The following is a 21,605-nucleotide window of genomic DNA, read 5'->3' on the forward strand; positions in this document are numbered from 1 at the left end:
GGAATCTTGGCCGGGAGGGGACCTGAGGAAGGGTCCTTCTCCTCCTGCAAGCTGGCCAGATAAGATTTGTGCATTAAAAGCACAAACTCTGAAGTAAAACGTGGCCTGGACTTGCAGGAGGGGAGTGGGGGCGGGCTGGGGAGTCCGCTGAAATTGAATCTTCACCCCCGAATCGGGGGCCTGCCGAAACACCCAAAATGGCCACCGTTCCCACGGTTTGCTGACCCGGGAACGGCCTAGCCATGCGGTGTGAGGAGAGTCTGCGGGCTTGATTTTTTGCCGCTGCGGGGAGGGATCTTCCACACCCAGCAAACACCCGGAACAAAGTCCCTCGCGCGAGAGGCGCAATGTAGGCTCCCCACACTCGAGGCAGCAGTGAGATCGCGGCATCCTCTGAGAGGAGAAGCCGCGAGTAGGAAGAAAATCAGCTGAGCTGTGCTGCTGGGAGGAGCGGAGGCAGCGGATCGAACCCTGCACGCTCCTCCAGAAAAAAACCTCGGCTGCTGACTAGGTTAGTAAAAATGCCCAATGCAGAAGTACACCTTTATTTCAGTCGATTTCCTTTTCTTTCTAATTTTTTTTTTTTTTTTTTACTGGTAGTACTTTAGCTAGGGGAATGGAACCTCCCTAGGGGCACTGCCGGGGAAGAGACGTCCCGGAGCAAGGCAGCCAGGTAGGGGGGGAGTGATTGGACCACCAGTTTCACCTCACCTACGGACCCACCGGGAAAAGGACCTAGGCTATGGAATGCAAGGGGCAAGCCCCCCTAGGCCCTGCAAAAGCGAGGAGACAGTGCTGTCTCCTGTGAAGAGAAAAAAAATGCAGAGACTATTCAATGCACTTTTTTTTTTAAAGTAAAACACAATAAAGTACTTGCTTGATCTTGACAAAAGAAAAGAAGGAGATAACCCCCCAAGAGGGCTAACTAAGACAGATCAGGGAACCACAGGGTGAGCTGTCACATCTGCTGGAGACAGAGAAATACTGAAGGGCTGCAGGGTAGGCTCTGTCCTGATATAGGATACCTTTTCAGTTTTGGTCTATCTCCATCTGCTGGACAGGAGGCTCAACCCATGTCTGGACTGATCCGTGTATGTACAGGGAACTGCAAATTCATAACCACTACCTCAAAAGCCTAATTAAGCATGGCCATCCATCCTCCTATCTTGGGCATCCTTAAAGTGCCGTGCCATCCTCTACAGGGATCGTCATGCACTAGGTCACTGAAGAGACCAGGCAATAACTTTTGGGAAAACTTAGCTTATCTCTCACCTGAAGGTCCAATGGGTACAAAGTGGCCACGGTTCTTTCACCTTTAAAGCTAGTCTCTGGCAAACATCCACTTCAGATCCACTAAGTCCTGTACTGCCTTGTGAAAAGGGAAGAAAGATGAGTTTCAGAGACTGGCCATGATTGAGTTCCCATGGGCTGTTTTTGCTCCTAGCCCTATAATCCCCAATTCAGCTGCAGTGTGTACAGGAGCTGGGCGATGAAAAGAAAATTATTCTTTACCTGCTAATTTTTGTTCCTGTAGTACCAAGGATCAGTCCAGACAGTGGGTTATCTCCCCCTTCCAGCAGATGGAGTCAAATAGAAATTTGAAGGATGCTTCCTTATAAGGTAGTGCACCCTCTACTAATCCTCAGTATGGAGTATATCAAAGCAAAGAGGAAAATCAGGATGGATCAAGAACAATAGAATTAAGTAACAAATAACAGTGTGCAAAAGGCACAAAACAGTGTCAAACAACAAACTTGCAGAATGAACCATTAACCAGCCAAAGGAAAAACGGCACTGAAGAACAATTTGAGCAGAGAGGCAATCCCAAACACAATAAAACAGTCAGGGAGGGTGTCTGGACTGATCCTTGGGACTACAGGAACGAAAATCAGCAGGTAAGGAATAATTTTCTTTTCCCCTGTACGTACCAGGATCAGTCCAGATAGTGGGATGTACCAAAGCTTCCCTACATAGGGTGGGCCCGGAAAGCCCTGCTCGAATGACCCTAGAGCCAAAGGAACCAAAAGTAGGCGACTGAATGTGTAGACGATAATGACGAGCAAAGGTATGTAATGATTTCCAAGTTGCCGCTCGACAAATCTCCTGGAACGAGACCGATTGCATCTCCGCCCAGGAAGCAGCCTGAGCTCGAAGAGAATGGGCCTTGACAGCTGCCGGAGGTTGTCGACCCACTCCAATGTAGGCCACCGAGATTACCTCTTCAGCCAGCGAGCAATGGTAGTTTGACGCCTTGGCCCCCTTCCTCGGCCCATGCCAGAGAACAAAAAGATGGTCCGACAAGCGAAAATCATTAGTGACTTCCAGATAGCGAATGAGGATACGCTTGACATCTAGCTTGCGTAGATCTGCCGATGCATCCGCTGAGAAGGACGGAAGCTCTACCATCTGATTCAAGTGGAACTCCAAAACCACCTTGGGCAGAAAAGCAGGCACAGTGCACAGGGAAACTCCCGAATCCGTAAAACGAAGATAGGGCTCTCTGCACGAGAGTGCTTGAAGCTCCGAGATTCTGCGGGCAGAACAGATAGCTACCAGGAAAACCGTCTTGAGAGTGATATCCTTGAGGGTCGTGGAACGCATGGGTTCAAAGGGTGGACAGACCAAGATTCAGAGAACGAGATTGAGACTCCATGAAGGATAAAGAGCATGGACCGGGGGTTTCACATGCTTCACCCCCCTGAGGAATCGGATGATATCCGGGTGAGAGGAGAGGGAAGTTCCCTCTCGTTGATGAAGTAGAGAGCCTAGGGCAAAGACTTGCACTCTCAGCGAGTTGTAGGCCAGACCCTTGTCCAGTCCCTGTTGAAGAAAAGATAGGATCTGAGCCACTGAGGCGATCCTTGGCGACACAGGTATGGAGGCACACCAGTTCTCAAAAGCTTTCTATACCCCGATATAGGAGATGAGGTAGTTGTCTTTCTAGCCTTGAGGAGGGTCGAGATAACGGCCTCTGGGTATCCACGCTGTCTCAGCCAGCACCTCTCAAATGCCAGGCCGCAAGACAGAAGCGATCGGCCTGGGCGAAAGATACCGGACCCTGATGCAGCAAGCGTGGAAGGTGACCCAGATGAAGAGGTTCGTCCACTGCGAGGTTGATCAAGTCTGCAAACCACAGACGACGGGGCCATTCCGGTGCCACCAGCATTACCGGACCCTGGTGGGACTCTATTCTCTGGAGCACCTTGCCCACCAGAGGCCAAGGGGGAAACACGTAGAGGAGAACGTAATGGGGCCAGGGGAGGACTAAGGCATCCGCTTCCTCTGCGCCGTACTCTCTTCTGCGACTGAAGAACTGAGCTGCCTTGGCATTCCGGGAGGTTACCATTAGATCCAGATAGGGAGTCCCCCATCTGTGGAACAGGAGATTCATTGCCTCCTCTGAGAGTTCCCACTCTCCGGGATCTAGATGTTGACAACTGAGAAAGTCGGCTTGAACATTGTCTATGCCTGCGATGTGGGAAGCAGTTAGGTGGGAGAGATGAGTATCCGCCCACACCATCAACCTGTATGTCTCCCGAGAGACATGCCGGCTCCTCGTGCCCCCTTGGCGATTGATGTAGGCCACAGTGGTCACATTGTCTGAGAGTATTCGGACTGCATGATGATGGAGAGGGTAGGAAGCGTTTCAATGCCAGACGCACTGCTCTGGTCTCCAAGCGATTGATCGGCCAAGTTGCTTGCCACTTCCCTTGCGCAAAACTCATCTGACACACCTCTCCCCAGCCAGAGAGACTGGTGTCCGTTGTGACGATTACCCATTTCGGGATGTCCAAAGGAACACCCTGGAGAAGATGAGACAGGTTGAACCACCACGAGAGACTGTCCTTGGCACCCTGCGTGAGAGGAAGGATGGCTTGGAAGTCCTGAGACACCGGCTTCCAGTGGGAGAGCAAGGCGCGCTGTAAGGGACGCATATGTGCAAACGCCCAGGGGACCAGATCGATGGTGGAAGCCATGGATCCCAGGACCTGGAGGTAATTCCACGCCGTTGGAAGCAAGATACCGATGTATCTAAGCTATGAGCCCTGTCCGGGGACAGAGACACCTTGCCCAGCGCTTTGTCGCAATGCACTCCCAGGAAATCCAGAGACTGAGATGGAGAAAGGCTGCTCTTGGCGAAGTTGACCACCCAACCAAGGGAGTGAAGAAGCGTCAACACCTTGTCGACCACCCGGTGGCACTGGGCTGAGGACTTTTCCCGAATGAGCCAGTCGTCCAGGTATGGGTGCACCAAGACTCCCTCCCTCCAGAGAGTGGCAGCTACTACTATCATCACCTTCGTGAAGGTTTGAGGAGTGGTCGCAAGACCAAAGGGTAGAGCCTGGAACTGGAAACGCTGTCCCAGAATCTTGAATTGCAGAAAACGCTGATGCGCTTGGAGGATGGAAATGTGTACATAAGCTTCCATCTGATCCAGGGAGGCCAACATTTCCCCCGAAGTGTACTGCCGCTATCACGGAGCGCAAGGTTTCCATCCGAAGGTGGGGAATCTTGGAGGGCCCTGTTGACAGTCTTGAGATCCAAGATCGGGCGGAAGGAACCTTCCTTCTTGGGGACTACGAAGTATACCGAATAATGTTCCCGGCCTACTTCCGGGGGGGGACCGGACAAATTGCTCCGAGAGCCAGAAGCCTGTCAAGTGTCTGCCGGACTATGAGTTGTTTCTGGACTGGGCCACATGGAGAGAAGAGGAACCTGTCTCTTAGCGGCCGAGCAAATTCTAACACGTAGCCGTAGCCGTGTCTTACAATATATCCAGGACCCACTGATCTGACGTGATGTTGAACCACTCCTTGTAGAAAAGGGAGAGATGTCCCCCTATCCTGGGGATCGGGGAGTGGGCCGGCCTAGCTTCATTGTGAAGACGTTCCCTGGGCTGGACCAGAGCGGGGCTGTCTTCGGGCACGAAAGGACTGAGTCCAGGATTGAGATCGAGAGGACAGCTGACAAGGAGCTGCAGTCCTTGCCTGGCGGAAACAATGTTGATTCCTGAATCGGCTTCTAGTGGAATTAAGACCTAGAAGAATGAGGGTGATCCTCTGGCAGTTTGTGTACCTTATTCTCTCAGAGGTCCAGATCCTCCCCAAATAGTAGCTTGCCCTTGAAGGGTAGGGATCCCAGCTGCGACTTGGAAGAAGAATCCACTGACCAGTTGCGAAGCCAGAGGAGGTGACTAGCTGAGTGTGCAGAAACCATAGATGTGGCCAATACTCTCAGAATGTAAAAATAGGGCAGTTCTCGCCCTATTCAACCTGTTATCTGGAAACCGATGTGATATCTCGATCGAATGTCGGTATACTAAATAAATAAATAAATAAATAAATAAATAAATATAGAGCGTCTGCTCCATATGCTATGACGGCCTCCAGGTAGTCTGCCTGAAGTGCTTCCTCAGGAGGCAACTCCTGGGAGCTGAGCAGCTGTTGAAGCCAGCGGAGGCCTGCACGCTGAGCGAAGGAACTACAAGTGGCCGCTCGAACAACAAGGGCGGACAACTCGAAAACTCTTAAAATAAACGTCCAGCTTTCGATCTTGAAGATCTCGCAAGGTTGCACCACCCGTTACCGGAATGGTAGTTCTTTTCGTCACCGCTGAGACTGCAAAATCTACTTTGGGAACCTTAAGAAGCTCCAGGAAATCATCCAGGAGAGGTTATAGCTTATCCATGGCTCTGCTGACCTTGGGGGAAGTCTCTGGAGAATCCCATTCCCTGGATAAAGGTTGAAGGAACATGGGATGGGAAGGAAAGGACCTACACGGCGGACGTAGACCAGCCAGAAGGGGGTCCCCTTTCTTCGCTGGTGGATTAGGCTCAGACGGGCCTCAATGTCCAATTCCTGTAGGATATGTGGAATGAGGGGGTCCAGCTCATCCCTCTGGAAGATCCGCAGGATTCTAGGATCATCCCCTTCCAATTGAGCCGTAGTTGAAGGTTCATCCGGATCCGGGTCCTGCTGAGGAACAGATCCCCCCGCAGAGGGGTGTACCAAACGGACCCTCGGAGCGCTTGAGGTGGTTGGAGGTACCCCTGATCCCGGGACCGCTGACCCTTGGGCACTCCCCATGGTCTGGGCATTTCCCAAGACCTCAGTGGAATCAGCCATTCTGAGTACCTTAGGAGGAGGTCCCGCCAAAAATTCCTGGTGCTGGCCTATTCTGGCCAGGTAAGCATTGTGAAGCAGGAGAACAAAATCCGTGGAAAACAGAGGTGGCCCCAATGGAGGAAGAGTGGGAAGATCCGACAGAGGAAAAGGCTCCAGAGATAGAACGGGTGTCAAAACCAACGGCTGAGATGAAAAAGGAGCATCCTGCTCTTCTCCTGTTAGCGCCAGAGCAGCAGAGTCTGGAGACAAAATGGCCACCGTTCCCGCGGTCAGCAGGATCGGGGCCGGCCCCTGAGCATCGAGGTGTGCCAGAAAACGAGAACCAGAGCAGCCCGGTGGTTGAGAGGGTCCCTCCCCACCAGGGAGGCAAGCTGTGCAAATCCCCTCGTGGGAGAGCCTCGACCCGGGCTCTCCACAAGCGCAGCACCTGGACGAACGAGGCATGGGGAACCCTGACGGAGCCGCAAAGGAACCAGCTGTTCTTAGCACGAAAAACAGGCAAGGTTTAAAGCTGCGGGAAGCAGGAAAAACCTCCGCTTCAGCCTGTTCTTCCTCACGCTCATCAGGTTCGTGGCTGTAAGAAGTGGGTAATAGCCTCCGCTTCAGTCCTGCTCTCTTCTCTATCCCTCAGCGACCCACAGATAGAGGCACAAAGGAATAACGCCTCTCTGTGCCGGCTGCCCCGAGGAAAACGGTGTCTCAGGGGCAGCAGGTCGGATAGCAGCCACAGGGGGAGAGGTCAGCACCACCAACTTGCACCCCGGAGAGAGGAAGAGAGGAAATAACCTGTCAAAAGGAAATAAAAACAAACTTACCCCGACAACAGAGATGGGAGGGGTGGGGAGAGCTGCAAATAGTACTGCCTGCAAGCAATAGAATGCTCCCACTAAAACAGGAGCGGAGGCCTCAGGAAAGCTCTCCAAATAATTCCCTCAGAAAATTCAAATTTCAAAAGATTTTTTTTTTTTTTTTAAATTAGACTTGATCCATCCAAAAGCAAGGAAAGCTGAGGAAAATAGAGAAAATTCCTAAAATAGCTTTCTAGTCATCTCAGTGGGGAACAAAAGCCACCACTGTCATCTGCTGGAGTCAAGAGAATACTGAGGATTAGTAGAGGGTGCACTACCTTATAAGGAAGCATCCTTCAAAGTTCTAATTGACTCCATCTGCTGGAATGAGGAGATAACCCACTGTCTGGACTGATCGTGGTACGTACAGGGAAGATGGCCAACTTCTCCGTAAGAGCCATATCATGGCCCTATGTGCCTCTACTTCAGCAGGAAGTCCTTCTTCTAAAGGCTCAGGATCTTCACCATGAGGAAAGGAGGGAAATTCATCCAGAGGATCCCCAAAGAAATAAGGATCTTCTCTGGCCCTATCTGGTTCCACCTTCTGGTAAGGCCATTTAGCCAGTTCCTGGGTATCTTGCTTACTCTTATGGACATAAGGGACAGAAGAAGCTGCTGCAACCGATCCCTGCAAAAGACCTGCAATCCCCTGAACCCCCCCCCCCCCCCCCCCCCCCCCCCCAAAAAAAAAGAAAAAAAGCAACCTAGAAGAAAGATCCATTCAGGTCCGCAGCCGGAGGTACAGGAAATTCACAGAAAGGATACTGCCCGACTCCTGCCAGGGTTCAGGGCTCAGGAGGACCACTCTCTCTCCGAATCCCTCAGTACCTCATTACTAACCTCTGTGGGAGAAGCAACCATTGCAAAAGACCCAAAGCTCCCCAGACGTAAACACTCCTTTCTAGGCTCCCCCTACCCCGGCCACAGAGCACTCGGAGCAAAAGCAGCTATAGTTTCCTACATGCATCAGATGCAGGCTGCACCCGAAGCACAAGTTTGTCTTTTCGCATAGTGCCACGGGCACTATCTTGGAAGTGCCACGTTGGCACTGCCACCATAAAACAAAACTAAGGTTGCGTTGCTTCATTCCTCACCTCTGTGCTCCTTGTTAAGGCTGCCGCTCTGTGTGATCCCTGCTTTGCCACATCAGAACTCCCTGACTGACCGCCTGCAGAAGGTTGTGTTGGGATTCCTCCTTCACGCACCAGTCCCCATGAGGTACTTATTTATTTTTTAATACTTTGCTGCTCAGTCGCTCCTGCCTTTTTTTCCACCTGGCAAACCCCCTCCCACATCGGGGAGGATTGAGGTGGAGCAGAAAGTGTGTGTGTGTGTTGGGGGGGGGGGGGGGGGAAGACACAGACAGACTAAAAATCCCCTCCTGGAACCTTCTCAGTCAGCTCAGAGTCCAAAGGGAGAGGCTGACAAACCTCACCTCAGGACCCGTAGTAGCCTTACCAAACAATTATAAGGCTCTTCCACCGCCTGCTCAACTGAGACAATCTGTCACCTCGGGAACCCATATCTAGCTCAGCTAGGCCTCCATCCACACCCTACACTTAACCCCCTTTCCCTCTAAGAACTTCAAACACTTCATTCAACCCTTACTTTAAAATAATGTGTCTGTTTTTATCTGCACTTATATAATTCCATATATAACCAGTGTACATACCATCTGCTCCTCAAATCCATGTATATATCTTATCCTTATGTATCTGTTCTCTCCCTCCCCCACCCCCCCTTGTTGTATCTATCCCTCCTTCCCCAAGTTATTTAGTTATCTGCTTTGTTACTGTGTTACATATTGTTCTTTGTAAAGGCCTCGCCTATATATTCCTTGTTATAAGTTACTTGTAAACCGGCACGATGTGCAAACGGTTGCCGGTATATAAAATAAAATAAATAAATAAATAAAAATCCATAAACATGTAGTCAGCACATCCACCATCTGCTAGAGACAAAATACTGGTAGGCTGGTGTCAGAACGAGGCTATATGAGATGTGACATCAGCAAGCCTGTCAATCTGTCTCCATCATTAAATTTCAAACCTCACATCCACGATACCATAAAAACAGGTTTTTTCAAATTGCACATCCTAAAGAAACTTAAACCCCTTTTTTATACCCAAGACCTCCGCACAGTCCTACAGGCAACTATCTTAACTAAACTGGACTATTGCAATTCTTTATTTCTGGGCCTCCCTCTCTCCACTATCAAACCCCTCCAACTATTACAGAATGCCATGGCCAGAATTCTCACAAACACACGTAAATCTGATCACATTATCCCTATCCTAGAAAGACCTCCACTGGTTACCCATAGCCTCCCGCATAAAATACAAAACTCACCATTGTCCACAATCTATTGTACAATCAAAAATCACACTTGGCTCGAGAATGCACCACTTTTCCGATCAACCTGCCCCTCCAGATCCAACCTTGCTGGAACTCTATACAGCCCCTCCCTTAAAACTGCTCACCACACCTCAACCAGAGAAAGGGCTTTCTCCATTGCTGGCCCTTCTCTATGGAACACCCTGCCCACGGTCCTCCGTCTAGAACCTAACCTGTCTAAATTTAAAAAAGGGCTCAAAACCTGGCTCTTTACATTAGCGTATCCAGATGTTGACCAAACTTAGCTTGCACTCTAACCCCTTAGCCCACTCTCTCTCCCCTCCTATCTGCCTCTCCTCTTTCTCCCCTATTCTTCCCCCAAGCAAAGACTCCAAAATACAGTGTTTCTTCCCCCCCCAAGCAAAGACTCCAAAATACAGTGTTATAAGTTCCCCTCCTCCACTCTAAGCTTATCCTACCCTGTCCCTCCCTCTCCCCCCCCCACCTCTCCCTTTCACTGCCATCAATGGTCTGGTACCTACCAGCCCACCTGTACATATATTGTCTATTGCTAATTTATATTCTTCGAATGTTCCTATCATATTTCTCTTTCCCTATCCTTCCTACTGCTGTCCTCTCTCCTCCTTCATTGCTGTTCCCCCCTTCCCCATCCCTGTTTATTGTATTTCACTCTCCTGTTAATTTGTTACAATGTAAATCGGCCTGATGTTCCGACGAATGTAGGCATATAAAAATTAACAAATAAATAAATAAATCTGCTGACAGATGTACACAACACATGTGATGGACTAACCTGACTGAAAATAGAGAAACCCCCTTTTAAGGCTGATAGCTAGCGAGTACCAGAAAAGGTTCTTTTCAATGCCTGGCTCCTTTTAGGTGGTACTTGCTTCCTTTGAAAGCTTGAGACTATCTTAAATTCAAAAAGTTAGTTAAAACATATCTGTTTCTACACCTTTCCTTTGATCCTGGAATTGCATTGCTGTTTGCTTTTATCTTATTTTGTATGGTCTGTATGTTCTAGTATGCCATTTTGTAATTTGCTTATGTCGACTTGCACTGCTGTGTTTTTGATGTTATACCTTGCCAAATTGGCCTTGCTGCTTTTGGTGAGTAAACAAGTTTAGTTAATAAATAAAATGCGGCTAATAAATGTTTCCATCCCACATGCATGACTGGGTGCACAAAGACAGATAATTGTACATGCTGAATTGCTTCCACCCCACTGTTGGACTGCTGTCTGCATTTTTTTTCCTGTTTTTAGATATAGACATCTACTGGTGTCAAACCTGTGATACAGTAGAGTTGCTTACCTCTAACAGGTGTTCTCCCAGGATAGCAGGATGTAGTCCTCCCATGTGGGTGACATCACTGGTTAGAGCCCTATCACGGAAAACTTTTCTGTCAACGTTTCTAGAACTTTTGACTGGCACACTGAGCATGCCCAGCATGCCATAATCCCTGTAGCCACAGCGGTTTCCTTCAGTCTCATTTGTAGCAAAAGGTGCGAGTGAAAAAAAATAAAAAAACGTTTCGGACCCATCTCCACGGGGTGGCGGGTGGGTTTCGTGAGGACATCCTGCTGTCCTGGGAGAACACCTGTTACAGGTAAGCAACTCTGCTTTCTCCCAGGACAAGCAGGATGGTAGTCCTCACATGTAGGTGATTAGCAAGCTACAGGCGAACTCATTTATTTGGACCAACAGCATTCAACTTGTGCAACAGGCACAACAACTGGTGTACTGTTGGGGAAAAATGAGGCAGCCTGAAAATCACAGCAGATGGATGTGGAAGAAGTTGGGATTATACTGGAAATAAATTCTTCAAGACGGATTGGCCAAAGGCAGAGTCTTGACGTCCTTCCTTGTCGAGGCAGTAATGTGCTGCAAATGTGTGACGAGAGCGCCATATTGCAGCTTTACAGATATCTCAGCAATAGGTACTGAATGATAGTGTGCTACTGAGGCTGCCATGGCTCTCACTGAGTGCGCCTTCACTCGTCCCTGGAGGGGGAAGGCCTGCTTTGTCATAGCAGAATTCAATACAGTCTGCTAGCCAATTGGAGAGAGTTTGTTTGCCTACTGCAACTCCTGGTTTGTTTTTATCGAAAAAAACAAGAGTTGGGTGGATTTCCTATGGACTGCAGTGTGGTCTAAGTAAAATGCAAGTGCACATTTACAGTCCAAGATAGGTAAAACCCTCTCACCCTGGTGAGTGGGACCTTGGGAAAAATGTGGGCAAGTCTATAGACTGATTCAAATGGAAGTCAGTAACCACCTTGGGAAGGAATTTAGGGCGAGTACGAAGGACCACTCCGTCATGTATGTGACAAGTGCTTGTAACTCACTAACCCTTCGAGCAGAAGTAATGGCTACTAGGAAGAGAACTTTCCATGTAAGAAATTTAACATCGCAGGAGTGCAAAGGCTTAAACAGGGAGCGCTTGAGCCTTGTAAGTACTACATTTAGGTCCCATTCAGTGACTGGTGGCCGTAGAGGGGGCTTGAGTTGTAGTAGGCCCCTCATAAACCTATTCATAAGGGGTTGCGCTGTTACCGGGGCATCCCCAACTCCTTTGTGGTACACTGAGATGGCACTCAGGTGTACCCTCACCGAAGAAGTCTGGAGACCAGAGTCTGAAAGGTGCCAGAGAGTCTAATAGAGATGGAGTGGGGCAGAAAAAAAAAAAGGGTTGATACCTTTTTGCGTGCACCATATGGTAAATCTATTTCACTTAGAACGATAGGATTTTCGTATGGAAGGCTTTCGTGAAGCTACAAGCACTCGAGACATCAGTTGAAAGCTTGAGCAGTTGCAGGATCAAGTTTTCAACATCCAGGCTGTGAGGGATAGGGTCTGAAGGTTCGGATGGCATAACATGCCTTGGTTCTTAGTTATGAGAGAGGGCGCTATGCCCAGGCGAATGGGTTCTCTGATCGAGAAGCATGGGAAACCATACTTGTCAAGGCCAATATGGGGCTATGAGTATCACTTATCCTTCGTCCTGCTGTAGCTTCATGAGAGTTTTGGCTATGAGCAGTATCGGGGGATACGTATACAGGAGGCCTGTGTTCCAAGGGCGAGTGAAGGCGTCTATGGCCAACGTGTTTTGTTGCTTGTGCAGGGAATAGAATCTGTCCACTTTGTGATTCAGTTCAGATGCAAAGAGGTCAATTGTCTGTTGTCCCCAGCATTGGAAGATTCTGGTCGTCACCATAGGATCCAGAGCCCACTTGTGGGGATGGAACTGTCAACTGAGGCGATCTGCTACTGCGTTTTGTATGCCTGCAAGGTAAGTGGCCCGGAGATGCATAGAGTGTGCAAGGGCCCAGGCCCAGATCTGTGCAGCTTCTTGGCAGAGGAGATAAGAGCCTGTTCCTCCCTGTTTGTTCAAGTACCACACTGCAACTGTGTTGAAACATATAGAAACATAGAAATGACGGCAGAAGACGACCAAATGGCCCATCTAGTCTGCCCAGCAAGCTTCACACATATTTTCTCTCATACTTATCTGTTTCTCTTAGCTCTTGGTTCTATTTCCCTTCCACCCCCACCTTTAATGTAGAGAGCAGTGATGGAGCTGCATCCAAGTGAAATATCTAGCTTGATTCGTTAGGGGTAGTAGCCACCGCAATAAGCAAGCTGCACCCATGCTTATTTGTTTTACCCAGACTATGTTATTAGCCCTTATTGGTTGTTTTTCTTCTCCCCTGCCGTTGAAGCAGGGAGCTATGCTGGATATGCGTGACGTATAAGTCTTCTCCCATGCCGTTGAAGCAGAGAGCCATGCTGGATGTGCATCGAAAGTGAAGTATCAGGCACATTTGGTTTGGGGTAGTAACCGCCGTAACAAGCCAGCTACTCCCCGCTTTGTGAGTGCGAACCCTCTTTTCTTCTCCCCTGCCGTTGAAGCAGAGAGCTCTGCTGGATGTGTGAAGTATCAGTTTTTCTTCTCCCCTGCCGTTGAATCAGAGAACTTTGCTGTATATGCATTGAAAGTGAAGTATCAGGCTTATTTGATTTGGGGTAGTAACCGCCGTAACAAGCCAGCTACTCCCCTCTTTGTGAGTGTGAATCCTTTTTTCCACATTTCCTCTTGCTGTTGAAGCTTAGAGCGATGTTGGAGTCACCGTAAGCCTGTGTATGTTTATTTAATAAGGGTATTGACTCCAGGCAGTAGCCATCATTCTGGCGAGTCACCCACTCTTCATTGGCAGCCTCTTGACTTTATGGATCCACAGTGTTTATCCCACGCCCCTTTGAAGTCCTTCACAGTTCTGGTCTTCACCACATCCTCCGGAAGGGCATTCCAGGCATCCACCACCCTCTCCGTGAAGAAATACTTCCTGACATTGATTCTGAATCTTCCTCCCTGGAGCTTCAAATCGTGACCCCTGGTTCTGCTGATTTTTTTCCTTCGGAAAAGGTTTGTCGTTGTCTTTTGATCATTAACACCTTTCAAGTATCTGAAAGTCTGTATCATATGTTTGTATGAGAACAGTCTTGTGGGAAAGGCAATCTTTGAATGCATAGAGCGCATAACGCATGGCTCGAAGCTCTAGGAAGTTGATTTGATACTTTGCTTTGAGTTGTGTCCAAGTACCTTGAGTCTTAAGTTGTTCGCATGAGCTCCCCAACCCAAGTTGGATGCGTCTGTGGTTAAGGTTACTTGCAGAACTGGTTGCTGGAAGGGTAGACCTGTTAGCAAGTTGGCTTTGTCCACCAGAGAAGTGATAATCTTAGCTGGTGGGTTACATGAATCTGGGATGAAAGAGGTTGAGTGGCTTGGAGCCACTGAGATTTCAAAGTCCATTGAGTTATTCTCATGGCCAGCTTGGCCATAGGAGTGACGTGGACCGTGGAAACCATGTGGCCCAGCAACGTTAGGAATTGATGGGCTGAGGCTGTTTTCTTTGTATGCAGAGACGTAGCTAGCTTGGAGAGAGTGCACGGTCGTTGGATAAAAAGGCCTTTGCGACTGTGGTGTCTAGATCTGCTCCGATGAAAGTAAGGAGGTGAAATGGAGTCAGGTGGGATTTTTGGTAGTTTATGAGAAATCCCAACGAGTGTAGCAGATTGATCGTGAGCTTAAGAGCGGAGAGCTCCTTGCTTGGAATGGCTTTTGATCAGCCAGTCGTCCAGGTAAGGAAACACGTACATGTTGTTCTTGCGTAGATGGGCTGCAGACACTGCTAGGCACTTTGGGGTAGATTTTAAAAGAAGCGCGATCAGCCTACTTTTGCTTGCGCATCAGACTCAAGCAAAAGTACGCTGGATTTTAGTAGATACGCGCGGAGCCGCGCGTATCCACTAAAATCCTAGATCGGCGCGCGCAAGGCTATCGATTTTGTATAGCCTGCGCGCGCCGAGCCGCGCTGCCTCCCCCCGTTCCCTCCAAGGCCGCTCCGAAATCGGAGCGGCCTCGGAGGGAACTTTCCTTTGCCCTCCCCTCCCCTTACCCTCCCTTCCCCTACCTAACCCACCCACCCGGCCCTGTCTACACCCCCCCCTTACCTTTGTCGGGGGATTTACGCCTCCCGGAGGGAGACGTAAATCCCCGCGCGCCAGCGGGCCTGCTGCGCGCCGGGCCGCGACCTGGGGGCGGGTACGGAGGGCGCGGCCACGCCCCCGGGCCGTAGCCACGCCCCCGTACCCGCCCCCAAAACGCTGCCGACACGCCCCCGGAACGCCGCGACGACCGGGCCCGCCCCCGACACGCCCCCGACACGCCCCCCTCCGAGAACCCCGGGACTTACGCGAGTCCCGGGGCTCTGCGCGCGCCGGGAGGCCTATGTAAAATAGGCTTCCCGGCGCGCAGGGCCCTGCTCGCGTAAATCCGCCCGGTTTTGGGCGGATTTACGCGAGCAGGGCTCTGAAAATCCGCCCCTTTATAAATATACAGGGTGCCGAGGCAAGTCCAAAAGGCAGAACGCAGTACTGAAAATGTTGATGACCCACTATAAAATGCTTATTTAATCCTGTTAAATGTATAACGCTCCGGCGTAAGTTCCTGTTCATTGTACACCGACGTGATATCTTTGATGAGCGGCGGTATATAAAAAAACTATAAATAAATAAATAAATAAATAAATAAAACACAGGTATTTGCGGTGATGTGGGGATATTGGAATGTGAGCATACGCATCCTGAAGATCCAGAGAACAGAGCCAATCTCTTTTTTGTAGAAGGGGAAGCATGGTGCCCAGGGACACCATCCTGAATTTTTCTTTCTGTAGAAATTTGTTGAGATTGCGGAGGTCTAGGATGTGGTGAAGGCTGCCTGATTTCTTTGGAATGAGAAAATAGCGAGAGTAGAATCCTCTGCCCTGCTGTGCCCGGGGAACTGCTTCCACAGCCCTGGCACTCAGTAGAGTGGACAGTTCTGACTCTAGAAGGTGTGTGAGATCTTTTTGGATTCACAGGGGATTGGGTGGTGAATCCGGGGATACCATGAGGAAGTTTAGATGGTATCCTTGGGTTATAATTGATATGACCCATTGGTCTGTGGTAATGCTGAGCCAGCTGGTTATGAAGTGGTGAAGCCGACCTCCTACCGGCAAGTCTGGTTTTGGATTTGTGGAGTGGCTGCTGTTCTCTGGATAGATTTCAAAATCCAGATGCTTGGCCTGCTTGCGGAGCTGGCTGAGGTCTGGATGGCTTGGGCTGTCGTGGGTGTCCTCTCTGAGGTGGTTTGGATGGTCTCACACGAGACGTAGCTGGGTAGTACCTGCGTGAGCGATAAAATGGTCTTCTGGGGTCCCTTCTCATGGTTCTTCTTGCAGAGAAGGGAGCCTCCGTGGTAACTGTGGACAGCTGACGCAGGGTCTCATGATGGTCTTTCAGTTGAGCCACTGCGTCTTATATTTTGTCGCCGAATAGATTTTCTCTGGTACATGGTAGGTCAGCGAGCTTTTCTTGGACTTCAGTTCACAAGTCCAATGCCTTAAGCCAGGCCCACCTTCTGGCGCTGATTCCTGTTGCTGATAATCGAGAAGCAGTCTCAAAGGAATCGTAAGCAGCCCTTACTTCGTGTTTCCTGCCTCAAGGCCTTTCTGAAGAATGGTATTGAGACCCTCTTGTTGTTGAGGCAGAGAGTCCGCTATCTCTTGGACCTGTTTCCACAGGTTCCTTTGGTATTGCATCATGTATAATTGATAGGCCGCTATCCGTGACACTAGCATAGAGCCCTGCCAGACTTTTCGACCCAGCACATCCCAGAATATTTGGGCCTTTCCAGGGGGTGCAGAAGAATGAGGACGCAATCTTTTGGCTTTCTTCTGCGTGGATTCCACCACAACTGACTGATGAGGTAGCTGCAGTTTCTGAAACCCTGGAGTGTGTTGAACTAAATAAAGTTGCATCTGTCTTTCTGTTAACTGGTGGGACAGTGCAAGGGTGCTCCCATAGGCGATGTTGCAGGTCCAAGAGTACTTCATGGACGGGAATAGCCATAATTTCTTTGGGGGCATCCACAAATTGGAGGACTTCCAATGTCTTGTGACGTGTGTCTTCCTCGGTGACCAGGTCAAAGGGAACTGTCGCTGACATTTCCTTTATAAAATTAGCAAAGGAGAGGTCCCTCTGGGGGAGACAGTTTCCTTTCTTCCTCCGGAGATGGTTCTGATAGTATGCCCTCTGTAGAAGTGTCTGTCATATGGGGTCTCTGGTTGAGATCTCGAGGAGGGAAAGGACCTGATACTCCTGGATGTGTTGGCATTGATGGATCCCTCGGTGGAGGAAGCGGTAGCACCTATGAAGACTTCGGCGGCATCGAGGGGAATCGTGGATGTCTCGATCCAGAGAGCCCCGATGGACCAGGAACCAGTTCCGGCATCGGTGGAAGCAGCACTGGAAAAGGACTAGAGTCCGTGCCTTCATCTTCCGAGGACCCCGAAATGGGTACTGGGGGTTTCGGAGACTCAGTAGGTCATTTCAGTACCGATGGCCCAGGCTGGGTTAGAAGGGCACCGATGAGTGTGTCCAGGCGGTCAAGAAGCGTGTGAAGATCGATGGCTCCAGTGCTGGTATTGATGGAGGATGAATGCTCCGGAGAGCATCAAGGACCGCCTGTTGGACAAGCATGTCCAGCTCCTCCCTGGATGCTGGCATAGCTAACAGCTGCAGGGGGAGGCAGGCTAGGTGCTATTGGCACCTCCACAGGAGTCTGTGGGGGCTCAGTACCCGGCACTGATATCGGTGGGGATTGCCTCGGTATCTCGGTTGAAGAGGAGGTTGGAGGCTCCTCTATCCGTGTCCTCTTCGGCATCGGCTCGATAGCCATCGAAGCCAATGCGATGTTGGTGCCGGCATTGGGAGTAGTCTCGCGCTGGTGCCAGTGTTTCCCTCTGTGCTCGGCCCGGTCTTTCTCCAGCACAGAGGAAGAAGATGCTGATGCCCTAGATGTCGGTGACGGACGGTCACCTCTACCTTGCTGCTCCCGGCGAGGTTTGTCGCTGGACTTTGTCGATGCTCCTGCTGGTGATGACTGGGTGGATGTCAATGGAGTTAACTTTACTTTGAAAAGGGACTCCATCTTGTCCAATCGGGCATGCCTGCCCTTTGGGGTCATTTGAGCACAGCTTGGGCATCGAACATCGTGTGTTGAGCCAAGGCACAACACACAGACATCATGCGGGTCTGTAATTGACATTGTACGCGGACATTCTGGGCATTTTCTGAAGCCCGTAGCCATGTTGGAAAAAAGGGCTGCGAAAACAGTCAGTAGGCTGTGGGACCAGAGGGACAGACCGAAAAATGGTGGAAATTACTCACCGAACGTCGAGGAAAACGATGTTGCGATGGGAGACCCCTATGAGGGAACTTTTTGTGAAGAAAACTTCAAGTTTTTCCGTGAGGAAAATAGTGAGAAAATTCTCAAGAGCTCTTAACTGAGAGGCAAACTGCAGCACGGAAAAAAAAGAGACTGAAGGGAGACCCCTGTGGCTACAGGGATTATGGCATGCTGGGCATGCTAAGTGTGCCAGTCAAAAGTTCTATAAACTTTGACAGAAAAGTTTTCCGTGATAGGGCTCTGTCCAGTGACGATATCCACATGTGAGGACTACCATCCTGTTTGTTCTGGGAGAATGCTCTTTAAACTGCTTTTACCAGCTCAGGGGAACTACTGTAAAAATGTCACTACTTAAACCAGTAAGCTGTCAATACTTGAAGAAATACAGTGTTATACACTGTATGTGGAGGGTACATAGTTTCACAAAGTGAACTTCAGTGATGTGAAATGCTCTTACCCAAAAAAGAATTGAGAGAGTATACTAAGCAGCACCACAGCAACAACGAAGAAAGAGTCCCACTTACCAAATGGAGGGGGGAAGGACATAGCCAGCCACGGTGGAGGCAAGGGAAAACCAGGCATGGAGGATGTCCCAGTTGCAGCTTCAGATCCTCCAGCGATGTCACTGGCTCTTGAAGTGCTGGCTGCATGAGTAGTGGAAAAGACGAGTAAATAAAATTAAATAAATCAGTTATCAAGAATTCAAAAAAAGACTGAAAACTTTTCTCTTCCAACAAGCTTTCCCAGACGCTTAATCTTACTATGACTGACAGACTTCCATCCCTTAACTATGGACACTGTATAAAGTACTACTTTTAAGAATCTGCAACTGGACAATTATCTGTGAGCTCAAAAATTCACTTTAAAAAAAAAAAAAAAAAAAATTCACTTTATTTCATATATATATTAGGCATTGCCTATATTTATATTTATTGCTACGTTAAATAGTTATACTTCTTATATAAAATATTATATTTCTTTATTTATTACCAGTTAAAATATTATCACTTTATTTAGCACTATGTTAAATTGTCAACCAGTTATACTGTTCCATATGTTATACGGTTCCATGTAAAGCTCCGCTATCTGTTGAGCAGTTCTTCGTTTTATGTAAACCGGAGTGATTTGTAGTCCCTACTAGAACTTCGGTATATAAAAATTAAAAATAAATAAATAAATAAAATAAAAAAACAAGAATATTAGCTGATCTATTTATGGTGGAAATGTTTTGCCACCAGGGCTTGGCAATATGCCTATATGAAACCTAGGCTTATGGATTTGGATCGCAGTGTGTGGGATAGACAAAAATGGTGCTGAAGGGTCTCAGTCACAAGTGGTTACCTAGCTAGCCCCTAGTGACTAGCACAGGGGAACTAACTTAGTGGAGGACAGTGCTTCACTGATGACACCTGCTAGCAGGCTGAAGAGTAAAACTGGTTAGTCATCTTGACAGGAGGGAGACGACTTTGTAGCCAGTGACATGAGAGGAGATAAGGCCCAGGAGTCATGATGGCAGGCTACAGACATCTCATGGTTCCCAAATCCGTATCAAAAGCTCAGATACAGTGGTAAAATTGTGGTGGGGAAAAGCTTCAAAAGAGTAAAAACACAAAGAATGCATGCTGATAGACAAAAATAAGGTTTGGATTTCTCAGTTTCTCACCAGATGTGGCTGGTGTACCTGATGTGGAGGCCATGGCATCAGCCCCAGGCAGATTCTCAGAATTATTGGGTGCTGGGACACCAGGTACAGGAGGAAAGGGCCCCATGGGAGGCCAAAGAGGGAACATCCCAGGAGGAAATGGAGGGAGGATTCCTTGTGGGACTGTGGAAGAGAGAAACAACAAAAAAAAAAAGAAATGGAAGGTATCTATAGATGAATAAGTAACACAGCACAATCCATTTTTGTAAGTGTAACAGGAAAGTCATGTTAAGCACACACTGCCCTATGATGGGATACCTCTAAAGGAAAATTAGTTCTTACTTGTTAATTTTCTTTCCTGTAGTACCACGGATCAGTCCAGACTGTGGTTGAGCCTCCTTTCCAGCAGGTGGAGACAGACTAAAACTGAAAGGATATCCTATATGAGGACAGAGCCTATCCTGTAACCCTTCAGTATAACCATTGTCAAAGCAGAAAACAACAAAACCAGAATAGGATCAAGCAATTAACCAGAAAGCTCAATGGAGCAGATGTTGAACATTGTAATAGATATGGTATGACTAACCGCTCTTGCATATACTTGGTGCTGGGCAACCAAAGCTTCCGGTGTATTTGCTCAGTATTCATGCACAAAAAAGATGTGTGGAAATCTACAAATCTGCAAGAGAAACAAGCTTCGAGAGGACAGAAAAAAAAAAAGACACAGGGAAGGGTGTCTGGACTGATCCGTGCTACTACAGGAATGAAAATTAACAGGTAAGAACTAATTTTCCTTTCCCTGTACGTACCCGGATCAGTCCAGACTGTGGGATGTACCAAAGCTTCCCTAAACCGGGTGGGACCGAGACAGTCCCGCACAAAGCACTTGTAGCCCCCAAAAGAACCAAGAAGCGGAGCTTGCACCTCCAGGTGGTAGTGTCGAGCAAAAGTATGCAAGGACGTCCAAGTGGCGGCACTGCAAATCTCCTGCGGAGAGACCGATTGACTGTCCGCCCAGGAAGTAGCTTGAGAACACAGTGAATGAGCCGTAAGGCCCTCGGGAACTGCCCGACTTTGACAAAGATAGGCCGAGGAGATCGCTTCCTTCAACCACCGCGCGATAGTGGTCTTAGAAGCCGGCTTACCCCGAATGGGCCAACTCCAGAGGACAAAAGATGAACCGAGACCCAAAAGCCATGGGTAACCTGGAGATAGCGAAGTAGAACTCGCATGGTATCAAGTTTATGGAAATCGTCCCCAGTCGCAGGGGAAAACACAGAGAGTTCTGCCGACAGGTTGACATGGAGGTTAGAAGAACCTTCACTAAGAAGGAAGGGCCTGTCACAAGGGATACCCCGGAATCGGAAAATCGCAGAACAAAAGGTTCCCGACAGGACAGCGCGTGGATCACCGAGATCCAAAGAGCAGAAGAGATAGAGACCAGAAAGACAGTCTTAAGCGTAAGAGCTTTCAAGGTAGCGCGACGGAGAAGTTCGAACAGAGCTGCACAGAGGGCCCGAAGGATCAGATTAAAACTCCGACGGGCAAGCGGCCGAGAAAGTGGACGTAGATGCATGACGCCCTTCAAGCACCATCACATCCAGGTGGCCCGCTCAGTGATGACATTCTACCCTACCCATGAGAGAGCCGAGAGGGGAGAAGATCTTCTTGGGGAAGCGAGGACTAACGAGATTGGGGCGGAGAGCGCTGAGATACCCAACTCCGCACAAACAGCTTCAAACATATTCCAGATACGCGCGTACACCAGGGAAGTCGACTGTTTCTGGGCCCATAGCAAGGTGGAGAAGACCTCCTCCTAATAGCCCTTGCGCCTTAGGCGTTGTC

General features: G+C 49.0%; 1 protein-coding gene across 5 annotated transcripts in view; it reads right to left on the reverse strand.

Moving 5' to 3' along the window:
- Positions 1 to 21,605, reverse strand: part of SYVN1 (synoviolin 1) — a 134,792-nt gene that overhangs the window by 42,785 nt on the left and 70,402 nt on the right. For 4 of the 5 annotated variants that reach the window (XM_029611402.1, XM_029611401.1, XM_029611400.1 and 1 more), the window contains exons 13-14: positions 19,782 to 19,943; positions 18,643 to 18,762 (exon numbers count right to left, since the gene is read on the reverse strand). In XM_029611402.1, coding sequence (XP_029467262.1) covers positions 18,643 to 18,762; positions 19,782 to 19,943 — 282 coding nt within the window. The remainder of the gene's footprint in view (positions 1 to 18,642; positions 18,763 to 19,781; positions 19,944 to 21,605) is intronic. The other variant, XM_029611405.1, reaches the window with a different exon arrangement.

This window comes from Rhinatrema bivittatum, chromosome 8, assembly GCF_901001135.1.
Source record: "Rhinatrema bivittatum chromosome 8, aRhiBiv1.1, whole genome shotgun sequence".
In the NCBI taxonomy this organism is placed as follows: Eukaryota; Metazoa; Chordata; class Amphibia; order Gymnophiona; family Rhinatrematidae; genus Rhinatrema; species Rhinatrema bivittatum.